The 21,786-nt window shown below is 43.0% G+C and overlaps 1 protein-coding gene across 3 annotated transcripts in view; it reads left to right on the top strand.

Annotated features, from left to right (window-relative positions):
• The window catches only part of SMC1A (structural maintenance of chromosomes 1A), a 47,337-nt gene that overhangs the window by 7,447 nt on the left and 18,104 nt on the right, over positions 1-21,786 (top strand). For all 3 annotated transcript variants that reach the window (XM_059883288.1, XM_024987772.2, NM_174614.1), the window contains 16 exon segments: positions 695-898; positions 992-1,230; positions 1,791-2,049; positions 2,132-2,272; positions 4,186-4,268; positions 4,423-4,630; positions 5,583-5,768; positions 5,862-6,041; positions 6,141-6,287; positions 6,387-6,524; positions 7,502-7,618; positions 7,717-7,823; positions 10,804-10,945; positions 13,896-14,041; positions 14,133-14,286; positions 15,429-15,539. In XM_059883288.1, coding sequence (XP_059739271.1) covers positions 695-898; positions 992-1,230; positions 1,791-2,049; positions 2,132-2,272; positions 4,186-4,268; positions 4,423-4,630; positions 5,583-5,768; positions 5,862-6,041; positions 6,141-6,287; positions 6,387-6,524; positions 7,502-7,618; positions 7,717-7,823; positions 10,804-10,945; positions 13,896-14,041; positions 14,133-14,286; positions 15,429-15,539 — 2,562 coding nt within the window.

Genomic DNA, 21,786 nt, shown 5'->3' with positions numbered 1-21,786 from the left:
CATCAACTGGGGACGTGTTAGAATTGCACATTCTCAGGCCCTACCCCAGACAGATAAGGGCAGAGACAGTGGGGTGAGGCCCAGCAGTTTGTGTTTTTCCAAGAGCTGCAGGTTATTATGATGCACACTAAAATTTGAGAACTGTTGCCTTAGCATGAAATTCAGCTCCTGTCATTCATGAAACAGCCCTGCTTTGGCTCTTGCTCACCTCACTGCCCTCATCTGCCAATATTCTTCTAGCCCTGCATTCCAGCCTAATTAAACTTTTTACAGTTCCCCAAATTTGCCTGCTTTCTTTGGCCTGCAGACTTTGCAATACTAATTTTCCTTTATGTGGAATAACCTCGTCTCTCTTACTTTTTTGTTTAGTTTTTTCCCCATCTTCCAGACACAGTTATCGCCTTTGGCAAACCTTCCCACATAGATACTCCTACCAGTCATCTACCCTCAAGCTTCATTTAGTTCTTTTTATGTACTCTTGCTGTCACTGCACATAATACATGGTGTTGTCTCTGCTTCTATTTCTTCTGTTCCCCATGTACATTAAAAGGCAGGGGATGTCTTCAAAGCTCAGTGGTGAAATGTGGCACCCAGTGTGGGGAAGGGATCAGTGAACATTTTCTGAATGATGGAGTGGGTAGGGGAACTGAACTGAGTAGGGTCTAAGTGGGGAGAGTGTTTTGACCTTTACTAGGGTGCTGTGGAATCTATTGCCATGAAGAACCCCAAAGAGAGGACAGCTCTTTTTGAAGAGATCAGTCGCTCTGGGGAGCTGGCCCAGGAATATGACAAGCGAAAAAAGGAAATGGTAAAAGCTGAAGAGGACACACAGTTTAATTACCATCGCAAAAAAAACATTGCAGCTGAACGCAAGGAGGCCAAACAAGAAAAAGAAGAGGTAGGTGGCCAGGTTGCCTCTGGGATCTGAGAGGCCAGGATGAAGCCAGTGCCTCACTGATGCACCCCTGCCTCCACACCTCTATTTGCACAGGCTGACCGCTACCAGCGCCTGAAGGATGAGGTGGTGCGAGCTCAGGTACAGTTGCAGCTTTTCAAACTTTATCATAACGAAGTGGAAATTGAGAAGCTCAACAAAGAACTGGCCTCTAAGAACAAGGAGATAGAGAAGGACAAAAAGCGGATGGACAAGGTAGAGGATGAGCTGAAGGAGAAGAAGAAGGAGCTGGGCAAAATGATGCGGGAACAACAGCAGATTGAGAAGGAGATCAAGTAAGTGGCAGGACTGAGCCTGCGACTTGTGGGAAGCATCTTCCCCTTGACTTGGCTTTGGCTAGAATCAGGCACATTTCTTGACTTGCATGTTAGACAGATAGAGTATTTAAGTACTCAGACTCCATGTAGATAGGTAACTCGGAAAAGGAGAACTTGAAAAGGGTGGTGGCTTTGCCAAGAAGATGTGATGGGAAGCCACTTGTGACTGATAGTCCCTTCCTAGAAGAGGAAAACTGGAGCTTGAAGGTCAAAGAACAGAAATTTGAAAAGGTTAGATCAGATGGGGAACCGTTTCGTGAACACAGGGTACTTTTGGGAGTTGTTACCGAGAGGTCTGGCCTGGCTAGGGTTGAGGCAGGGGTGGTAGCTTTACCTTCTAGAGTGGCTGGAATGCCAGGCTGAAGCCATCACAGGATCTGTTGGGCATCCGCCCTGTTCTTTTAGGCACTTCCCTGAGGCTTGGAAGGGAAGCGCCTAATCCCCCTTTGGATTAAAATGCCTTGGAACCTTCCCTTCTCCCACTGAGCTAATTGGTTCCCCCTCCCCTCTGGTGAAAGGGAGAAGGACTCAGAGCTGAACCAGAAGCGGCCTCAGTACATCAAGGCCAAGGAAAATACTTCCCACAAAATCAAGAAGTTGGAAGCAGCCAAAAAGTCACTACAGAATGCTCAGAAGCATTATAAGAAGCGTAAAGGTGACATGGATGAGCTGGAAAAGGAGATGCTGTCAGTGGAGAAAGCTCGGCAGGAGTTTGAGGAACGGATGGAAGAGGAAAGTCAGAGTCAGGGCAGAGATTTGACCTTGGAGGAGAATCAGGTAAGCTCTGAGGGGTGCGGGGATGGGCAAATAGATTGCGAGGCTGACAGGACTGATTTGGTCATCCCTGTCCCTGACACAGGTGAAGAAATATCACCGGTTGAAAGAAGAAGCCAGCAAGAGAGCAGCTACCCTGGCCCAGGAGCTGGAGAAGTTCAATCGAGACCAGAAGGCTGACCAGGACCGGCTGGATCTGGAAGAACGGAAGAAAGTAGAGACAGAGGTGGGCATGCCTTACAAGATTAGGGGTGATGGTCCAGAGAAAAGGAAGTAACGATAGTCTTAACAGTAATGACCATAGTTAACATCTAGCATGGGCTTCCCTGGTGGCTCAGTGGTAAAGAATCTGCCTGCTAATGCAGGAGACACAGGTTTGGTCCCTGGGAACATTCCCCTGGAGAAGGAAATGGCAACCCATTCTAGTATTCTTGCCTGGGAAATTCCATGGACAGAGGAGCCTGGCGGGCTACAGTCCATGGGATCTCAAAAGAGTTGGACACAGCGACTAAACAACAAAAGGCAAGCTCTTACTGTGTGCTAGGCACTGTTTTTTACATATATGCAGTCATCTTTTAAAAGATTTATTTATTTGTCTGTTTTGTTTTTGGCTGTCCTGGTTCTTAGTTGCTGCTTGCAGGCTTTCTCTAGTTGCAGTGCTCAGGCTTCTCATTGCAGTGGCTTCTCTTTTTGAGGCGCACAGGCTCTAGGGCCCACGGGCTTCAATAGTTGTGGCTCTTGGGCTCCAGAATGCTGGCTCAGTAGTTGTGGAACATGGGCTTAGTTGCTCTGCAGCATGTGGGATCTTCTGGACCAGGGATCGAACCTCTGTCCCCTGCATTGGCAGGTGAATTCTTAACCATGGGACTACCAGGGAGGTCCCTGCCTAAGTTTATTAACTGGTGGAACTGGGCTATGAACCTGGGCATTGTAGCCCACACTTTTTTGGGGTTTTTTTGGCTGTACCTTGTGGCATGTGGAATTTTAGTTCTCTGACCAGGGGTTGAATCTGCACCCCCTGCAGTAGAAGGATAGAGTCCTAGCCACTGGACCACCAGGGAAGTCCCGGAAGCCCACACTTTCAATTATATTTCACTTACCGCCTTCCTAATAACAATAATAGTAAAATAATAGGAATGATGGAAAGTTATTATAATATTTCAAGAGCCTACAATGTTCCAGGCATTGTGCTGCTGCTGCTAAGTCACTTCAGTCCTGTCCGACTCTGTGCGACCCCATAGACGGCAGCCCACCAGGCTCCCCCGTCCCTGGGATTCTCCAGGCAAGAGCACTGGAATGGGTTGCCATTTCCTTCTCCAGTGCATGAAAGTGAAAAGTGAAAGTGAAGTCGCTCAGTCGTGTCCGACTCTTAGCAACCCCGTGGACTGCAGCCCACCAGGCTCCTCTGTCCATGGGATTTTCCAGGCAAGAGTACTGGAGTGGGGTGCCATTGTCTTCTCCGGGCGTTGTGCTAAGCACTTTCAAATGTTTAAAAGAAGGTATTAGACATGAATTAATAGCTAGGGGCTTCCCAGGTATGCTAGTAGTAAAGAATCCACCTGCCAATTCAGGAGATAAGGGTTCAATCCCTGGGTCGGAAAGATCCTCTGGAGTAGGAAATGGCAACGCACTCCAGTATTCTTGCCTGGCAAATTCCATGGACAGAGGAGCCTGGCACACTAGAGTCCATGGGGCCGCAAAGAGTAGGACATGACTGAGCAATTGAGGGCACACACACATAGAATCAGTGGCTAATACATGTTAAGCACTTAGTGTGTATTCTATGAAGTGGAGGGTACCTGTATTTTATAGATGATAAAGCAGAAGTGCAGAAATCCCAGAAAGCTTTACTTTGTCTTGGTTTGAGCCTCCCTGATTGGTGAGGAAGATGTTCCAGGCTGGGTAGAACACCTGTGAGGGGGTCTCATGGGCCCATGGTGGCCCCAGTCAGTTAGCAGAGGCACACTGAACACTGTTTGTATATCCGATTTTTAGTAGGCCTCTTATACTAGTGACAGATTGTCTGTGATTGTTAGGCTCTTAGGATGAGTAGGCATATGGGGGATGAGCCAGGACTCCATGGTCTGGGCCTTAACTTGCTCAGCCTATGGTGATGTAGTGTTTTTGTCTCTCTCCCAGGCCAAGATCAAGCAAAAGCTGCGGGAGATTGAAGAGAATCAGAAACGGATTGAGAAACTAGAGGAATACATCACAACCAGCAAGTATGTGGCTTTGTAACATTCCCTCTTACCTCCAGGCCTGTTCTTGTGAACCCTACCTGTCCTGCCCCTCCCCAGGAAGGACCCTCATAGTCCCTCTCGGCCAGGAATATTTTCTGGCCAGCCAGGGTAACCCCGGTATTTCCTTACTTTGTAGGCAGTCTCTAGAGGAACAGAAGAAACTAGAGGGGGAGCTGACAGAGGAGGTGGAGATGGCCAAGCGGCGTATTGATGAGATTAATAAGGAGCTGAACCAGGTAATGGAGCAGCTGGGGGATGCCCGCATCGATCGCCAGGAGAGCAGCCGCCAACAGCGAAAGGCAGAAATTATGGAAAGCATCAAGCGCCTGTACCCTGGTTCTGTGGTAAGAGTGGAAAGGGAACTCATTTCCTGACCACCTTCTTTCATACTCACTGTCAGATAATTTTCCCAGCAGCCCCATGAGGACAGATTGCTAATTCCATTTTTACAACTGGGGAAAACTGAGGGTCACAGAGGTTAAATGACTTGCTCAAAACAGCATAGCTCATATGTATAAGAACTGCAATTCAAACCCAACTTGTTCTGATTCTTAACCTTGTGTTCTTTTCATTGCACAGTTGTGTCTTTCTGAAAGTTTTGTCTTGCTTGTGTCCACTCCTTTATGGGAGGTGGAGAAAGTGAAGAGGCCTTTGGAAGAGGGAAGGGGCTGCAGGGCAGGAATTAGTTCCCAGGATGTATCAATAGCTCTGTGCAGGCTTCAGTGTGAGCTCCTTAAGCATATAACAGTCAGCTCATTTACTAGGTTCTTTTGGCCTCTTGAACGAAATCCTGAGTTTCCAGATTCCCTGAATCTTATCCCTCTATTACTGTAATTCCATCCCTGGGTTCAACTTAATTGGGTTCTACAAATATTTCTTGATCATTTCCGTAGATCAAGGGTCCCCAACCTCCAGGATCTAATGCCTGATGATCTGAGGTGGAGCTGATGTAATAATAATAGAAATAAAGTGCACAATAAATGTAATGTGGGATGATTCAAGCACGTTGCATTTATTGTGCTCTTTATTTGTGGAACCAAATTAAGTTGCATAATGCCTGCAGTGGCAGTGGTCTGTGAAATGGTAAAAGTGAGGTTTAGAAAGATCATTTTGGATTCAGACATGACTGCCTGAAGTTGTTGCTTTGGGGCCAGAGTAGGCCTTTTTTCCATAGTTTGGGGACTGTGCTCCTGATAGAGATTCTGACCTGCCATCCCTCTTCTAAGCTGGGAATTAAGGTACCTGAGCCAGCTCTCAAAAACTTCATGATTCATTCACTCTTCTGACTTTCCTTAGTACGGCCGCCTCATTGACCTCTGCCAGCCCACACAAAAGAAGTATCAGATTGCAGTAACCAAGGTTTTGGGCAAGAACATGGATGCTATTATTGTGGACTCAGAGAAGACAGGCCGGGACTGCATTCAGTATATCAAGGAGCAGCGTGGGGAGCCTGAGACCTTCTTGCCTCTTGATTACCTGGAGGTGAGGCTGGTGGTGATGGGGTCAGGGCATTGTGAGAGGGCTGCTCCTCCTAGCCCTCCATGTTCAGCCACTTAACTAAGCTTTTTCTCACAGGTAAAACCTACAGATGAGAAACTCCGGGAGCTGAAGGGGGCAAAGCTGGTGATTGATGTGATTCGCTATGAGCCACCTCACATCAAAAAGGCCCTGCAGTATGCTTGTGGCAATGCTCTTGTTTGTGACAATGTGGAGGATGCCCGCCGCATTGCCTTTGGAGGCCACCAGCGCCACAAGGTATGGATTCCCTTGCCACATTGTAACTGGATAGGCTTAGTATTGGTGATTCCTTTGTTCAGCTTCTCCCCACTCCTGTCTTTTCCCTGCTGTATTTAGACAGTGGCACTGGATGGGACCCTGTTCCAGAAGTCAGGGGTGATCTCTGGCGGGGCCAGTGACCTGAAGGCCAAGGCCCGACGCTGGGATGAGAAAGCAGTAGACAAGTTGAAAGAGAAAAAGGAGCGGTTGACAGAAGAGCTGAAGGTAAGCCACAGGCAGGGCTGTCCCTAGAAATGGGGGTCCTAAGCCCAGGCCAGCCGACCACATTCTTACCACCTAGCCTTTCCCTCTTGTCCACTTCAGGAGCAGATGAAGGCAAAGCGAAAAGAGGCAGAACTACGTCAGGTGCAGTCTCAGGCCCACGGACTGCAGATGCGGCTCAAGTACTCACAGAGTGACCTAGAACAGACCAAGACACGGCATCTGGCCCTTAATCTGCAGGTGGGGCCTGACTTTCAGCCCTGTTCACCAATGGCCATCCTCATATTCCTGGTCTAGGCTTTTCTAGGGGTGGGGAAGTTGTCCCTCATCCCTCTCTCCTCCCAATTTGTTCCTAGAAACCAGGAGTAGATGGCATAGGGTTAGACAGTCAGGAGTTTAGGACTTGGCTCTATGGTATTAGGCAAGTTACTAAACCTCTCAATATTCAAATCTTTTGATCATTTTTATATTGGTTTGTAAGAGTTTTTTGAAAAATATATTCCAGAAACATCTTTTTCAAATGCATGTATTACAGATACTCAAAGAACAGAACGAAACAAACACCAAACAAAAACAAACAAACCTCTCAGTGTCCATTTTTTCATCTTAATCTGTAAATAATCTGTAAAATTATAGGGTTCTTGCACAGATTGAATGAGTTAATACATGTGAAGTATTTAGACTGATTGCTTGTACCAAGTGAATGTTCAGTAAATGTTAGGTGCTATTAACCTAATTAATTCATTCAGCAAATATTTGAGTTTCTTCTGAGTTTTGAAAGTGAGCTACAGATATTTCAGTCCCTGTGAGTGGAGGTACTTTTCTAGCTATATTAATGTGTTTGATCATGGGTGCTTCCCCAGACCACTCTGGAGGTGTTATATAATATGTAGTATATATGTCATTTTTCTAAAATCAAAAAGTAAATTCCAGGACACACCTGGCTCCAAGGGTTATAGATGAGGAAAGTGTAGACCTGTAAATAATAATGTTTATTGTGTGCCCAGCCTTTTGGATTGAAGCTGACAGACTGGAGGCCAGGGAAGGAAGCCATATGATGGTTCGAGAGATGATGCAGCCTTGAGTGGAGCAGTGCTAAGTCAGGTTCTCAGTGTGTGGAGAGTTAGCCCTTTTTGTCCACGGGACTGGTACACACAGGGTGGCTCTTTCTCTAAGGATCCTGGTCTCTTTTGTCCTCTCAATTCCATTTCTTATAGGAAAAGTCCAAGCTGGAGAGTGAGCTAGCCAACTTTGGGCCTCGAATCAATGATATCAAGAGGATCATCCAGAGCCGAGAGAGGGAAATGAAAGACTTAAAGGAGAAGATGAACCAGGTTGGTAGAGGATGTACCTGCTCAGCACGGGCAGGACTAGGATTGGAAGCAGCATTCTGACCCAAAGGGCCTTTTCTCTCCCTTGCTTCTCTCCTTAGGTAGAGGATGAAGTATTTGAAGAGTTTTGTCGGGAGATTGGTGTGCGCAATATCCGGGAGTTTGAGGAAGAGAAGGTGAAGCGGCAGAATGAAATTGCCAAGAAGCGGTAGGTGGAAGTCTGGGTGGAAGGGGGAGATTGAGGTATCCTTGAGCCCCTAGCCTGACATCTGGGGAGTCAAATACCATCATAAGTTAAGGAGCAGCTTTTAGAATGATGGACATTTATTGTAGTCACCTTTAAAGAACAGGGACATCAGGGATCACGTGTCACAGTATAGGGATTAAGAGTGCCAGCTTTAAACATGGTTTACCTGGATTAAAATCCCAGCCCCAAAGTTCATTTATCTTGGATAATGACCTCTCTAAGCCCCAGTTTCCTTATGTGTCAGATGGGATAATAATGATACCTATCTCATAGATTGTCAGGTGGATCAGAGGTTGGGCTTAATCTTTATAAAGTATTTAGCATAATACTTAGCACCTACTAAGAGCAGTAGATAATAGGCCACAGCAGTGAAAGCCTAACCACTAGAACCACCCAGGGAACTCCCAATAGATACTAGCTTTTATTATTGTCATTATCCTAATAGGTGATGAGTGAGAGGAGGGCCAAAGTTCTAGGTTGGAAGAATAGTAAGAACAAAGCAAGTTTCTCTTTTCTTTCCCACTTTAATTATTCATTTGTTCAACCAACCTTGTGCCAAGTTGTCCTGTGCTAGGTATTGGAAACAGTGGGGAGATGAGGGTAAGATAGATGAACATGACAGTCTCTCTGAAGGAGGTCACCCCTTGAATCCTGGGCTTCAGTCAGCCCATCACCCATATTGTAACAGTTCATTGGTCTCCTACCCCCAAGCCAGGCTCAAGAAATATAGAATTGAATCAGAGACTGTCCCTGTCCTGAGGGAGTTTTGGGGATAGTGGAGGAGATAAACAAGTAGATTAGCAATTTCAGAATAATGCTGTACTTTAGGTAGATAGAAAGTACAGAGGAAAATGTTCAAGGAACTGTAGATCAACAAGAAGGAAAAAAAAAAAAAACCTAGAGACTCAGTAGAAGAATGAACAGGATGTAGTCACGTATAGCATTTCATGGAAAGAGAAGCTCGAATGGCTAACAACCGTGAGTTGATGTCCAGTCTCATTCCTAATCAGATAAATTCAAATTAAAACAACTTAGCAGCATTTGGTGAAAATAAGTCTACATGAACCCTTTGACTTAGCAGAGCCACTCCTTGGGTCTCTATCCCAAAGAGTTTTGGCCACCAGGTCTCAAAGAGACAGATTCAGAGTTGTTCATTTGGCGTACTTTGTGATAGTGGGACATTGATAGCAATGTAGACAGCTGTCACTGCAGGGAAATACAAGTTAAATGTGATGACTGTACAGACTATGGAATACTCTGTTCAGACAGGAACTAGATTTACAGAGTAACAAGGATAAATTTATAACACTGTACATTTGTGTAAATTTAAAAGCGACATTTTTACAAGTATATGCATTTTAAGGTTATATACATATGTATGTATCTACCTATCTGTGTATAATGTACATCATTTCTGTGTATTTGCTCACTGTTGGGAACATAATAGTAGAAATCTGATTGAACCCAAGGAGACAAGGGAAAGGTCTCATACAGACAGTGATCATAAAAGTTACATGAACTCTGGGGTATGATTAACTCAACTGCACCCAAAAGGGAGGAACTCAACAAAGTATAATAGAAACGAAGAACCTGTTCGCAATCCTCAGGAAAGGTTTTACAAAACAAGAAGTGATGAACTGGGGACCTATAGAGTGATTTAGCCAGCCAGGCAGTACACAGAAGGGAGTTCCAAGCAGTGAGAACAGCATGCTCAGAGGTGTGAGAGAGCATGCCTTGTTCTGTAAACTAAGTATTGAATGTCTGGAGCGGAAAAATGGGGTCAGGAGGAAGGTGGGGGTGTTGGAGAGGTCAGCAGGGGCCAGATCACAGAAGGCTTTATGAGTCATTCTTAAGAGATTGAACTTAAAATTGCATAGCTCAAAATTATAGAGTTAATTACATTCTCTTTGGATTATGGTGACTAATAGGTTTAAGCTGCTAGCATGACATCTGGCAACATCTGTCACACCATATTGGGGGGTGGAGGGGCAGTTGGAAGTTAGCCCTGCCTGTCCTGCTAATATCTGTGTATGCTAGTTGCATACTTTTTTAGTTTCTAAAGAGTTAGGGAGGAGGGAACTACCAGGGATCTGTTTTCTCCATTTTTTTTTTTTTTTAACTATCCAATCTCTGCCCTCGTAGAAGTTCTGGAATCTTGGGGCAGAGGTATATGCAGGGGTTTGGGGACAGTTAGAAAGAGTCAAAGCCCATGAACTGAATACAGTCAGTCAGCCTGGAGATGGTGATATTAACTAAAATTTATTGAGTACTTACTGTGTACTAGGCAAGGTTCTAAAAATTTTATACATATTAATTCCCAATAACTGAGGTAAGTACTATTGTTATTTCCATTTTTCAGTTGAAAAAACAGGTAAAGAGATATAATTAACTTGTCTGAGATTCACTACCAGTAAATGGCAGAGTTGGGATACCAATCCTCTTATCCTACCACATTATCCTGTAAGGATGCCATAGGAGAAGAATCCCAGGTTTTGGTGTTTATAGACTGGGATCTGATCTCACATTTGCTAGCTGTATGGCCTTAGGCAAAGTCTTTTACCTCTTGGCTCAAGTTTCCTTTTTTGTAGAAATGCGATAATAATGCCTATTTGTAGAGCTATTAGAGGATTAGAGGTAATGTATGTAAACTACACAGAAGCTTAATAAATAGGAATTAACATAGCTAGTGGATTCAGGTGGACCTTTTTATATCCGCTTCTAGGAACTTGTTGGGGCAGGGCGCCAGTGTTTAAAGGAAAATTAATAGAGTTTGGCCCAATCTCCTCTGCTGCCTTGTGCCGTATCTACAAAGCTAGGCCAGGGAACTTAGTTTTGTAACTTGAGGGGACAGTTTTATATGGATCTGTGTGGATGAGCTCAGTGGTGACTTATATTCAGCAGTAACTGAGTCCCTGTGCCCTGTTCTCCTTTCTCCCCACAGTTTGGAGTTTGAGAATCAGAAGACTCGTTTGGGTATCCAGTTGGATTTTGAAAAGAACCAACTGAAGGAGGACCAGGATAAAGTGCACATGTGGGAGCAGACAGTGAAAAAAGATGAAAATGAGATAGAAAAGCTCAAGAAGGTAAGAAAGGAGAACATGAAAAACTAAAAACTAGGAGAAAAAATTAGAAGAGATAATATCCATAATTTATAAAGCCCTCCTCTAAATAAGAAAAACACCAAGACCTAAATAGGGAGAAAAATGAGTGGCATCAACAGTTCAAGGAGAGATTCAGATAACCCATAAATACATATCCATAATTGAGCCTTGCTGCTGCTACTGCTGCTAAGTCGCTTCAGTCGTGTCCAACTCTGCTCGATTCCATAGATGGAAGCCAACCAGGCTCCCCCATCCCTGGGATTCTCCAGGCAATAGTACTGGAGTGGGCTGCCATTTCCTTCTCCAATGCATGAAAGTGAAAAGTGAAAGTGAAGTCACTCAGCTGTGTCCGACTCTTAGCAACTCCATGGACTGCAGCCTACCAGGCTCCGCCACCCATGGGATTTTCCAGGCAAGAGTACTGGAGTGGGGTGCCATTGCCTTCTCCAATTGAGCCTTAGTAGAACTCAAAGGAATGCAAATTAAAACAATAATTACATGTAATTTGTTTCTTATCACATCACCCAAGATTTAAAAAAAAAAAAAAAGGATACTAGCATGTTGCACAAGAGACCGGCATTCTTAGGCCATATGGCAGCATCCATTGAGAGTCTTCAGAATACATTTCTCCTAACTCACTAATACCTGAGGAGATCCAAAGTGCTGGCATAGCTTTGTGCACACAGGTTGATAATTAGTGACAAATATTTATAGTTCCATATAGGAAACTGTCCCATGTCTCCTAGGAATTAGGATTGAAGCAAATTATGCTACATTCATGTAAGTATTTGTGTAGTTTAATAGTTTCAAATTTGAGTAATATACTGACCTCTTTTAAAGATTTATATTGGCTTAAAATATCCTTAATGTTAAATATGTACAAACATACCACTTAACCAAAAAGGCAGGACAAACTTCCAAATTAATTTTATAATTAACCACATGAACTCAGTGCAACAGGTGATGGTGTTTTGCTGAAACTGAGTTCGTATTCACAGTGTGCCTGTGCTGACTGCCATGGCTCAGTTTCTTTGAGTCAAGCATGCCTGTTCCACCAGTTATTTGACGACTGATTTACCCACACCCCTTCTCTTTAAATTCCTATGGAATATTTTTTTAAAAATTTCTTTGGCTGCAGTTCTTCGTTAGGGCATGCAGGATCTTTAGTTGTGGCACTTGGGATCTAGTTCCCTGGCCAGGACTCAAAGCCAGGCCCCTGCACTGGGAATGTAGAGTCAACCATTGGACCACCAGGGAATTCCCTAAATTGCTGTGAAACTTTAGTTCCTTGCAACATCCCTACCTGAGGCGATTTGATTCTCACTTGGCTTAAGTACATCATTTGACTTTTATGTCTGCCTTTGTTTGTTGTTGGTTGTATGGTTTTGTTTGTTGTTGTTTTTTTTTCCTCCATTAAACCCTGATGACTGAAGTAGTCTTCTTTGGTGTCACTGCAATCTTCAATGCAAATAGAGATTGGGTAGTAAAATCCTGGGGCAGGAGTAGGTAGATATGTAGATGATCCAGAATCATCTATTTCTTTTTGACTTTTTATTTTGAAATCGTTTTAAATTTAGCAGAAAGTTGCGAAAATAGTACTAAGAACTCCCATCTACTTGTCACCAAGATTCATCAGTCATTATTTGCCATATTAGCATTTGCACTCTCTGTATGCATATTATTTCTTGTGCATTGCAGATATATCCCCTTCTGTGACTTTCAGATCAAAATGAAAATGTTCTCCTTAAAAAAAAAATCAGAACATAATAAGTAAGATTATAATCCCCATTGACTGACCACTCTCAATCCCAGTCCTTTTACTCTTCCTAGGGCCAGTGCCATATAGAGTGTATTCTTCCAGACTTTATAGGCATTAATTACATTCTTATATGTGTGAAAAGTGAAAGTCCCTCAGTCATGTAATTACATTCTTATATGTGTGAAAAGTTAAAGTGAAGGTCTCTCAGTCATGTCTGACTATTTGCGACCCCATGGACTATACAGTCCGTGGAATTCTCCAGGCCAGAGTACTGGAGTGGTAACCTTTCCCTTCTCCAGTGACCTTCCCAACCCAGGGATTGAACCCAGGTCTCCTGCAATGCAGCAGATTCTTTACCAGCTGAGCCACAAGGGAAGTCCTCTTATATGTGTTCTCATGGAAAACATACAGTATTATGCTTTTTAAAAACATTGATGTTGTTGTTGGTCGTGTAATGTTGATGTGGAAAAGATGCTTAAATAACATTAAGTCAGAATATAGACTTTTAATTATAATTTAGTCTCAACTATATAGACTTGTCTGTAAGTAATGTTGGGAGGTGATAGGCTAAATGTTCGGAGAGGGCAATGGCACCCCACTCCAGTACTCTTGCCTGGAAAATCCCATGGATGGAAGAGCCTGGTAGGCCGCAGTCCATGGGGTCGCTAAGAGTCGGACACGACTGAGTGACTTCACTTTCACTTTCCACTTTCATGCATTGGAGAAGGAAATGGCAACCCACTCCAGTGTTCTTGCCTGGAGAATCCCATGGACGGAGAAGCCTGGTAGGCTGAAGTCCATGGGGTCGCACAGAGTCGGACACGACTGAAGCGACCTAGCAGCAGGCTAAATGTTAATTGGTTACCTCTGCCTGGTGGGATTTCAAGTAATTTCTTTTTTTCATCCTACTTCATACTTTTTTATACTTCGAACATTTCTACAGCAGGCAGTTTGCATATTGGGGTTGGGGGGAGGTCAACAAAATAATTTGGAAAAAGGTAAACGAAGCCAGAGGAGTGATGGGGGTTTGTAAAAGCAGAGCTCATTGAAGATAGATTCCAACAAACTACCTGGTAGAAAGGGTGGGCACAGAGGGAGAAGATTTCCATTCCATTCCAGTGGGGATGGAGGGAAAGCCTTCACTTCTTGTCCTGTTCCCCCTGCTGGGCCCAGGAGGAGCAAAGACATATGAAGATCATAGATGAGACCATGGCCCAGCTACAAGACCTGAAGAACCAGCACCTGGCCAAGAAGTCAGAGGTGAATGACAAGAACCACGAGATGGAGGAGATTCGTAAGAAACTGGGGGGCGCCAACAAGTGAGTGGGTTCAGGTCTGGGCTTGGGGGAAGTATGTATTATGGGCAGCTTGCTGGATTTGGATCTCACCTATCTCCCTGAATCTTCTTAGGGAAATGACCCATTTACAGAAGGAAGTGACAGCCATTGAGACCAAGCTTGAACAGAAGCGCAGTGACCGCCACAACCTGCTACAGGCCTGCAAGATGCAGGACATCAAGTTGCCACTGTCTAAGGGCACCATGGATGATATCAGTCAGGAAGAGGTGAGTATCATGGCTGGTGGTGGGTGTGGGCAGTGAACAACATAACCAGAGATGGAGGATGAAGGTGGCCAGGGAGGGCAGGTGAGAGAGAGAAGGATGGTGGGTGAGGGTGGTGAGTGACAAAAGGAGGGATGCAGAGGAGATGAGGCAGGGTGAGGCTGTGAAGACAGGTAAGGTGAAAGGTAATAGCCTTGATGTGAGAGGGCAGTTTTGGGGGTAGGGTGTATGTTAGTAGGTGGAGAGGGAGGTAAGCCAGAAGAAGAGGAAATCATTCATGAATCTCAGGGACCTGAGCTAAGATAGTTCCAGCAGATTATGGATATTGGGTGTTGTTCAGTCACTCAGTCATGTCCAACTCTTTGCAACCCTATGGACTGCAGCATGCCAGGCTTCACTGTCCTTCACTGTCTCCCAGAGTTTGCTCAAATTCATGTCTATTGAGTTGGTGATGCTATCTAACCATCTCATCCCAAGAGCAAAGGAAGATGGAAGCTGAGGGTCCTAAGGGATGGTAACTTAGCTACAGTGAGAGAGGATGGTCAGGAAAGGATTGGGTAAGGGACAGCAGCAACGCAAAGGTGATGAAGCATAGTTATGGGAAAGGGACAGACACAAGCCAATAGAAGAGCCAAGGCATTTTATCCACTGGAAGTGAGGCTTGATAGCAAGAGGGCGGGACTGTTAACTGAGAGGAGGTCTGTAGATATCTTGTCTTTCACCTGAACATGTATCTCAGTCCCGCATGTGTTTCTCCCTCCTTTCTTCCCAAATAGCTTTCCATTTAATTCAGAAAAATCTTCTGAACACTGGCAGTGTGCCAGGCATCATGGTAGCACATGATATAACTACTTCTAATCCTAAGCACAGCCTTGCCAGGCAGGCATGGTCCCATGTTACAGATGAGGGTTTGTGTGTTTCAATGAGGATTTGAGCAACAGCATGTCTTGCCCAGGGTCACACCATGAGTCAGTGGTAGAGCCCAATTTTGAACTCAGGGCTTTCTGCCATCAAAGCTGCTCTTCTTCTACCACAAGTGCTTTCTATCAAGGTGCTTCTCAAAGGCATCAAAGGCTGCCAAGAAGCCCCCCTCTAGAGGAGTACTCTTATGGCCAGTCAGCTGCATTTGACTCTCACTATTGCAGGGTAGCTCCCAAGGGGAGGATTCAGTGAGTGGCTCCCAACGGACTTCCAATATCTATGCACGAGAGGCCCTCATCGAGATTGACTACGGCGACCTGTGTGAGGATCTGAAGGTGAGGTTCAAGCCTCGGGGGTGGGGTCATCTTCCCAGCTGTCCAGAGAGAGGGTCAGCCCATCTGGGGGCCCTGTGGAGACAGACCATGTCTGGAAAGAAGGGCAAACTGGCAAGGGGGTGGAGTTGTGATCTAGGTTCTCCCCTCATATGCACACACAGACACAGGCACATCTTCTACCCCCAACTCCCAGCTGCCCCCGTCCCTGCCTGTTACCAGTCTCCCCCTTCCACCTGTGTACACATCTCAGCCTAGATACATGGAGAACAAGCTCCTGTACAGTGAACAGATAAACTTTGGGGGTTCCTCAGGGCTCTGTCCCAGGCATCCTTTCCTTATGTGGGGTTCTCATCCTTCATATTTCCTCTCCCAGGACTTCAGCTGCTATCTCTATGCTAGGTCCCACAGGTACCTCAAACCCCAGCCTTCCTCCCCAAATCTGCCTCTTCAGTGTCCTTGACTCTCTCTCACTTTGCATATTTAATGAATTAGCAAGCCCTGTCGATTCTACCTTCCAAATGTCTACTGAATTCTACTTTTCTCTGTTTGTACTGTAATCTAGTGCAGGCTGCTTTCACCTCTCACATGGACTACTACAGGAGCCCCCTGAATAGTTTCTGATGCTTTACAAGCTATCATTATAGCCAGGGGAACTTGATATTTTAAAAAAGCGTTTTATTATGGAAACTTTCAAACAGATACGGAAGTAGAGAGAATGATATAATGAACCCCAGGTACCAGTCATTCAGCTTTAATAATTAGCAGCATATGGTCAATCCTGTTTTTTATACCCTTCCCCCTCCTAATTGGCAAATTTAAAATCAAATTCTAGGTATTTCATTCATAATTACCTCAGTATTTATCTCTGGCAGGATTCTTTTTTTTTTTTTAACGTAGCCACAATATCATACCAAAAAATTAGCACTGACTCTGCAATGTCACCTAATAGTCAATAAATGTTTAGATTTCCATGAATGTCCCATAAATATCTTTTAAAAAAATGTGTTTTTAAATCAGGATTCAATTGAGGTCCATGTGTTAAAATTGGTCTCTTATGGTCTATAACATTTTCTTATCCCTTTTTATTTTTTTCTTCCTCTTTATGATAGAAAGTGGGTCATTCATTTCAGTTCAGTCGCTCAGTCGTGTCCGACTCTTTGCGACCCCATGAACCGCACCACGTCAGACCTCCCTATCCATCACCAACTGCTGGAGTCTACCCAAACCCATGTCCATTGAGTTGGTAATGCCATCCAACCATCTCATCCTCTGTCGTCCCCTTCTCCTCCTGCCCTCAATCTTTCCCAGCATCAGGGTATTTTCAAATGAGTCAGCTCTTTGCATCAGGTGGCCAAAGTACTGGAGTTTCAGCTTCAACATCAGTCCTACCAATGAACACCCAGGACTGATCTCCTTTAGGATGGACTGGTTGGATCTCCTTGCAGTCCAAGGGACTCTCAAGAGTCTTCTCCAACACCACAGTTCAAAAGCATCAATTCTTCAGTGCTCAGCTTTCTTTATAGTCCAACTCTCACATCCATACATGACTACCAGAAAAACCATAGCCTTGACTAGACGGACCTTTGTGGACAAAGTAATGTCTCTGCTTTTGAATATGCTGTCTAGGTTGGTCATAACGTTCCTTCCAAGGAGTAAGCATCTTTTAATTTCATGGCTGCAATCACCATCTGCAGTGATTTTGGAGCCCAAAAAAACAAAGTGGGTCATTGGTCTTGTACAATTTTCTATACTCTGAATTTGACTGATTGTGTTCTTCCATCCCTGTGTTTCCTATAAACTGATTGGTAAATCTGTGGTTTGATTGGATTCAGGTTTATTTTTTATTTTTGGCAAGAATATATCATAGGTGGTGCTGTGTACTTATAAACTTCCTTTTGCATCACATCAGTAGACACTGAATATCAGTTCTGTCTTTGTAGTGATAAGATTTGATGAATACACGACATTACCTATGAAATACTAAGATTTTATATCCACCAATTATATGAAACACTGATGCCAGAGGAACATGTTAAATAAAGCACAGGGATACAGTTAGCTAAATCCAGACTGTGGAAACCTCAAAAGGACAAAAGACCTTGTCTCTTCCATAAATAAATGGGAAGAAAGAAATAAACAGAAAGGGAGAACTTTTATAGACTTATGAAACAAATCAACGAGCTAAAATTTGTCACCCTCCCTTGAATCCATTGCAAAGAAAAGAGAGGCAGGGGAATTTATAGATTAAATGAGAATTAAGAGACATACAACCAAGTGTAATGTGGGCACGTTATGTGGAACTTGCTTTGAAAAACCTGTAAAAAATTTTTTTACGTAGCATGATCAGGATGATTTGAACACTGTCCAGATAGTTTATGATGGATGTTCAGGAATTGCTGTTAATATTTCTAGGTGATAATGGTATTGTGGTAAAAACATTCTTAGTTTTACAACAGTGGTTCTCAATGGGTGGGGTAGATTTTGCCTCCCCAGGGGACATTTGGTAATGTCTGGAGATACTCCTTTCACACCCACTTGTCAGAACTAGAACAGGGGTTACTACCAGTATCCAGTGGATAGACACCAGGGATGCTGCTAAAATCCTACAGTACACAAGGGACACTACCCACAACAACAAATCATCTGGCCCGAAATATTAGTGCTGAGATTCAGAATCCCTGTTTTATAAATACATACTGAAATTATTTATGGATGAAATGTCTGAGATTTGCTTGAAAATAATTGAATATAGAAAGGAATTGGGTGTAGATGGCAGCGTATTTGCCATGAGTTGATAATTATTGAAGCTGATAATAGGTACGTGAGGGTTCATTTTATCATTATCTGCATTTTTGTGAATGTTTCAAGATTTACATAATGTAAAGTTAAAAAAGAAAAACAATCATGATCACCAGGTTAAGGTGTTGTTAGCCCCATCAGTTTTCTAAGGGAATTTTATCAAGTTCCCTATCAGCCTTTCACAGCAGGTTTTAGCAGTCATTAACAAATAATCGTTGCCTATATCTATTAAGGGCTGCAAAATGGTAATTTTCTGATTTTTTTCATTCCTTCTATGTTTATTAATTGGATTTCTAAAAAGAACTTTCTCACATCAACTGTTTAGTTCCTTTGAAATACAGTTAATACAGAAAAGGTAGAATAAATACTTAATTCCTTGCCTTTATTTCTCAGCTTTTAGAGTTGGTTGCCCTTATAACCTTTAAAGGTAATCAGTAAGGTTTCTAATTTATATTTTTTATGAATTTAAGTGCTTAAATGCATTTTGGTATTTTTCAGTCTATTTGGAGTCATTTTTCTTTCTGATACTCGTAGTATCCCATTCTTGGCCATTGGGAGCCACTTCACGTTAATTTTTGCTGTTCTTAGTTTTAGGTTTTTATTACAGAAAACTTCACATGCATAAGTAAAATAGTACAGTGCTGCCTCATGGCCATCACCAGTTTCAGCAGTTATCAACTCATGGCCAAACTTGTTTCATGTGCACCCCCGCACACGCCATCCTCTCCGCCCTCCCCACCCCCAGGATATTTAAAAGTAAATTCTGGACACCATGTCATTTCATTTGTATTGTAAATATTTCAGAATGTATCTCTATAAGAGAAAATTCTTCAAAATATTTAGAATTATCATACCAAAAACCCAATAGCTTGACATTGGAGTTATATATTATTATATAATTCCTTAATATTATGATCAGTATTCACATTTCCCAGATTATTACACACACACACACTTTGCTTGTTTGAATTGAGAGTCAAATAAAATGAAAGAGATAATTGATTTAGTGATTGGTTGATGTCTCATTTAATCTAAAAGTTTTTCTCTACAATATTTATTGTTGTTGAAGAAATTTGCTTATTTTTCCTGAAGGATTTTCTACGTTCTATACTGTTGATTATGTCCTGTGGTTTTTAAAATATTGCCCCAGAACAAAGCAAAAAAATGAGTTCTGCTAGACCCTGTAGTTCCTGTAAGTGGGTAGTTAGATGTTGATCAGTGCTGTTAAATACAGATATAGTATGAATCACATGTGTAACTTTTAAAAAGTGAAATTAATTATAATACTATATTTTGTTTAACCCAGTATATCCAAAAGAATTAACATTTCAATGGTAAACATTATAAAATTTATTGATGAGATATTTGACCAGCTCTCTGTACTGAGTTTTCAAAATTCATTATCTGTTTTACACTTCTAGCATATCTCCATTTGCATTCTAAATTTTCTTCAAAAATACTTGATCTGTATTTAGATATCCTAAAATTTACAATTGAAAACAGAGAACCACATACCCAAGTTGTTCCAAATATACTTAGAAGTTTCGTAGTAACTGAATTATCAGTTTTTAAATTTAAATTATCTAACATTCAGTAAAATAAAAACTTTAGTTCCTCAGTCACACTAGCTGCATTTTTCATGCTCAGTAGTGATGTGTGGCTTATGGCCAGTATATTGGACAGCTCAAATCTAGAGGTTTGATTCGATTCAAGTTTTGGGGTTTATTTGGTCAAGACTGCTTCAAATGAGGTCGTTACTTCCATCAAGAGGTTTATAACATCTGGTCAGTAGCTCTTTTTGTATAGCTTGCAACCATGATGGTTATTGCCTAGACCCATTATATAATTTGTCGAGGGTTGCAAAATGGTCGTCTTATTCTATCATTTCTTTATTAGCTAAAACACTGTAAAGAGATTTTCTCTCATCAATTATTTGGTTACCCTGGGGTATTTTGTATAGGAAAGGCAGGATATATGTGCTGGATTCTTTCTCTTTGTCAGTTTATAATGAGTTGGTTCTTTGGCATTCTCAAGATATGGCCACAGAGTTGTTTTCATGTTGTTATGAACTTTTAGATTTAAACATTTGATGTGTTGCACTCTTATTATTATCCTTGTTGCATGAAGTTGTTGGCATCTTTGGCCCATGGGGACTCATTCAAATTGGCTTCTGAATAATTTTGACACAACTCTTATACTCTTTGATATCTTCCTTGATTTCTGGTGTGTCCATCCAGGCTCATCCTTTACATTTTCCACCCCAGATATGGAATTAGCCATTTCTCTGAAAAGCTCTGACTTCTTTTTCTCAGTTCAATTCAGTTCAGTTGCTCAGTCTTGTCCATCTGTTTGCGACCCAATGGACTGCAGCACGCCAGGCCTCCCTGTCCATTGCCAACTTCCAGAGTTTACTCAAACTCATGTCCATTGAGTCAGTGATGCCATCCAACCATCACATCCTCTGTCGTCCCCTTCTCCTCCTGCCTTCAATCTTTCCCGGCATCAGGGTCTTTGCCAATGAGTCAGTTCTTCCCATCAGGTGGCCAAAGTATTGGAGTTTCAGCTTCAACATCAGTCCTTCCAATGAATATTCAGGACTGATTTCTTTTAGGGTGGACTGGTTGGATCTCCTTGCAGTCCAAGAAACTCTCAAGAGTCTTCTCCAACACCACAGTTCAAAAGCATCAATTCTTTGGCACTCAGCTTTCTTTATAGTCCAACTCTCACATCCATACATGACTACTGGAAAAACCATAGCCTTGACTAGACGGACCTTTGTTGGCAAAGTAATGTCTCTGCTTTTTAACATGCTATCTAGGACTTCCCTGGTGGCTCAGATGATAGAGCGTCTGTCTACAATGCGGGAGACCTGGGTTCGATCCCTGGGTCAGGAAGATCCCCTAAAGAAGGAAATGGCAGCCCACTCCAGTACTCTTGCCTGGAAAATCCCATGGGCGGAGGAGCCTGGTGGGCTACAGTCCATGGGGTCGCAAAGAGTCAGACATGACTGAGCGACTCCACTTTCTTTCTAGGTTAGTCATAACTTTCCTTCCAAGAAGCAAGCATCTTTTAATTTCATGGCTGCAGTCACCATCTGCAGTGATTTTGGAGCCCAGAAAAATAAAAGTCAGCCACTGCTTCCACTGTTTCTCCATCTATTTGCCATGAAGTGATGGGACTGGATGCTATATCTGTTCCTCCTAACCTTGTATTTCCTATAAATTGGAAGTTTGAACTGTTTTAGAGGCTTGATATGTTTGGGTTAAGTAATTTTTTGGCAAGAACATTTCACTGCATATCATCCCCCAGCCCCATCCCTGCCCCTGGCTGTGCTGAGTGATTTGTGGAATCTTAGTTCCCTGACCAGGGATTGAACCTGGGCCATGCCAATGAAAGTGCTGAGTCCTAATCACTAGACCACCAGGAAATTCCCTAGTGTACTTTATAT

Source organism: Bos taurus, chromosome X, assembly GCF_002263795.3.
Source record: "Bos taurus isolate L1 Dominette 01449 registration number 42190680 breed Hereford chromosome X, ARS-UCD2.0, whole genome shotgun sequence".
Classification (NCBI taxonomy): Eukaryota; Metazoa; Chordata; class Mammalia; order Artiodactyla; family Bovidae; genus Bos; species Bos taurus.
This window is presented reverse-complemented; position numbering and strand designations above follow the sequence as displayed.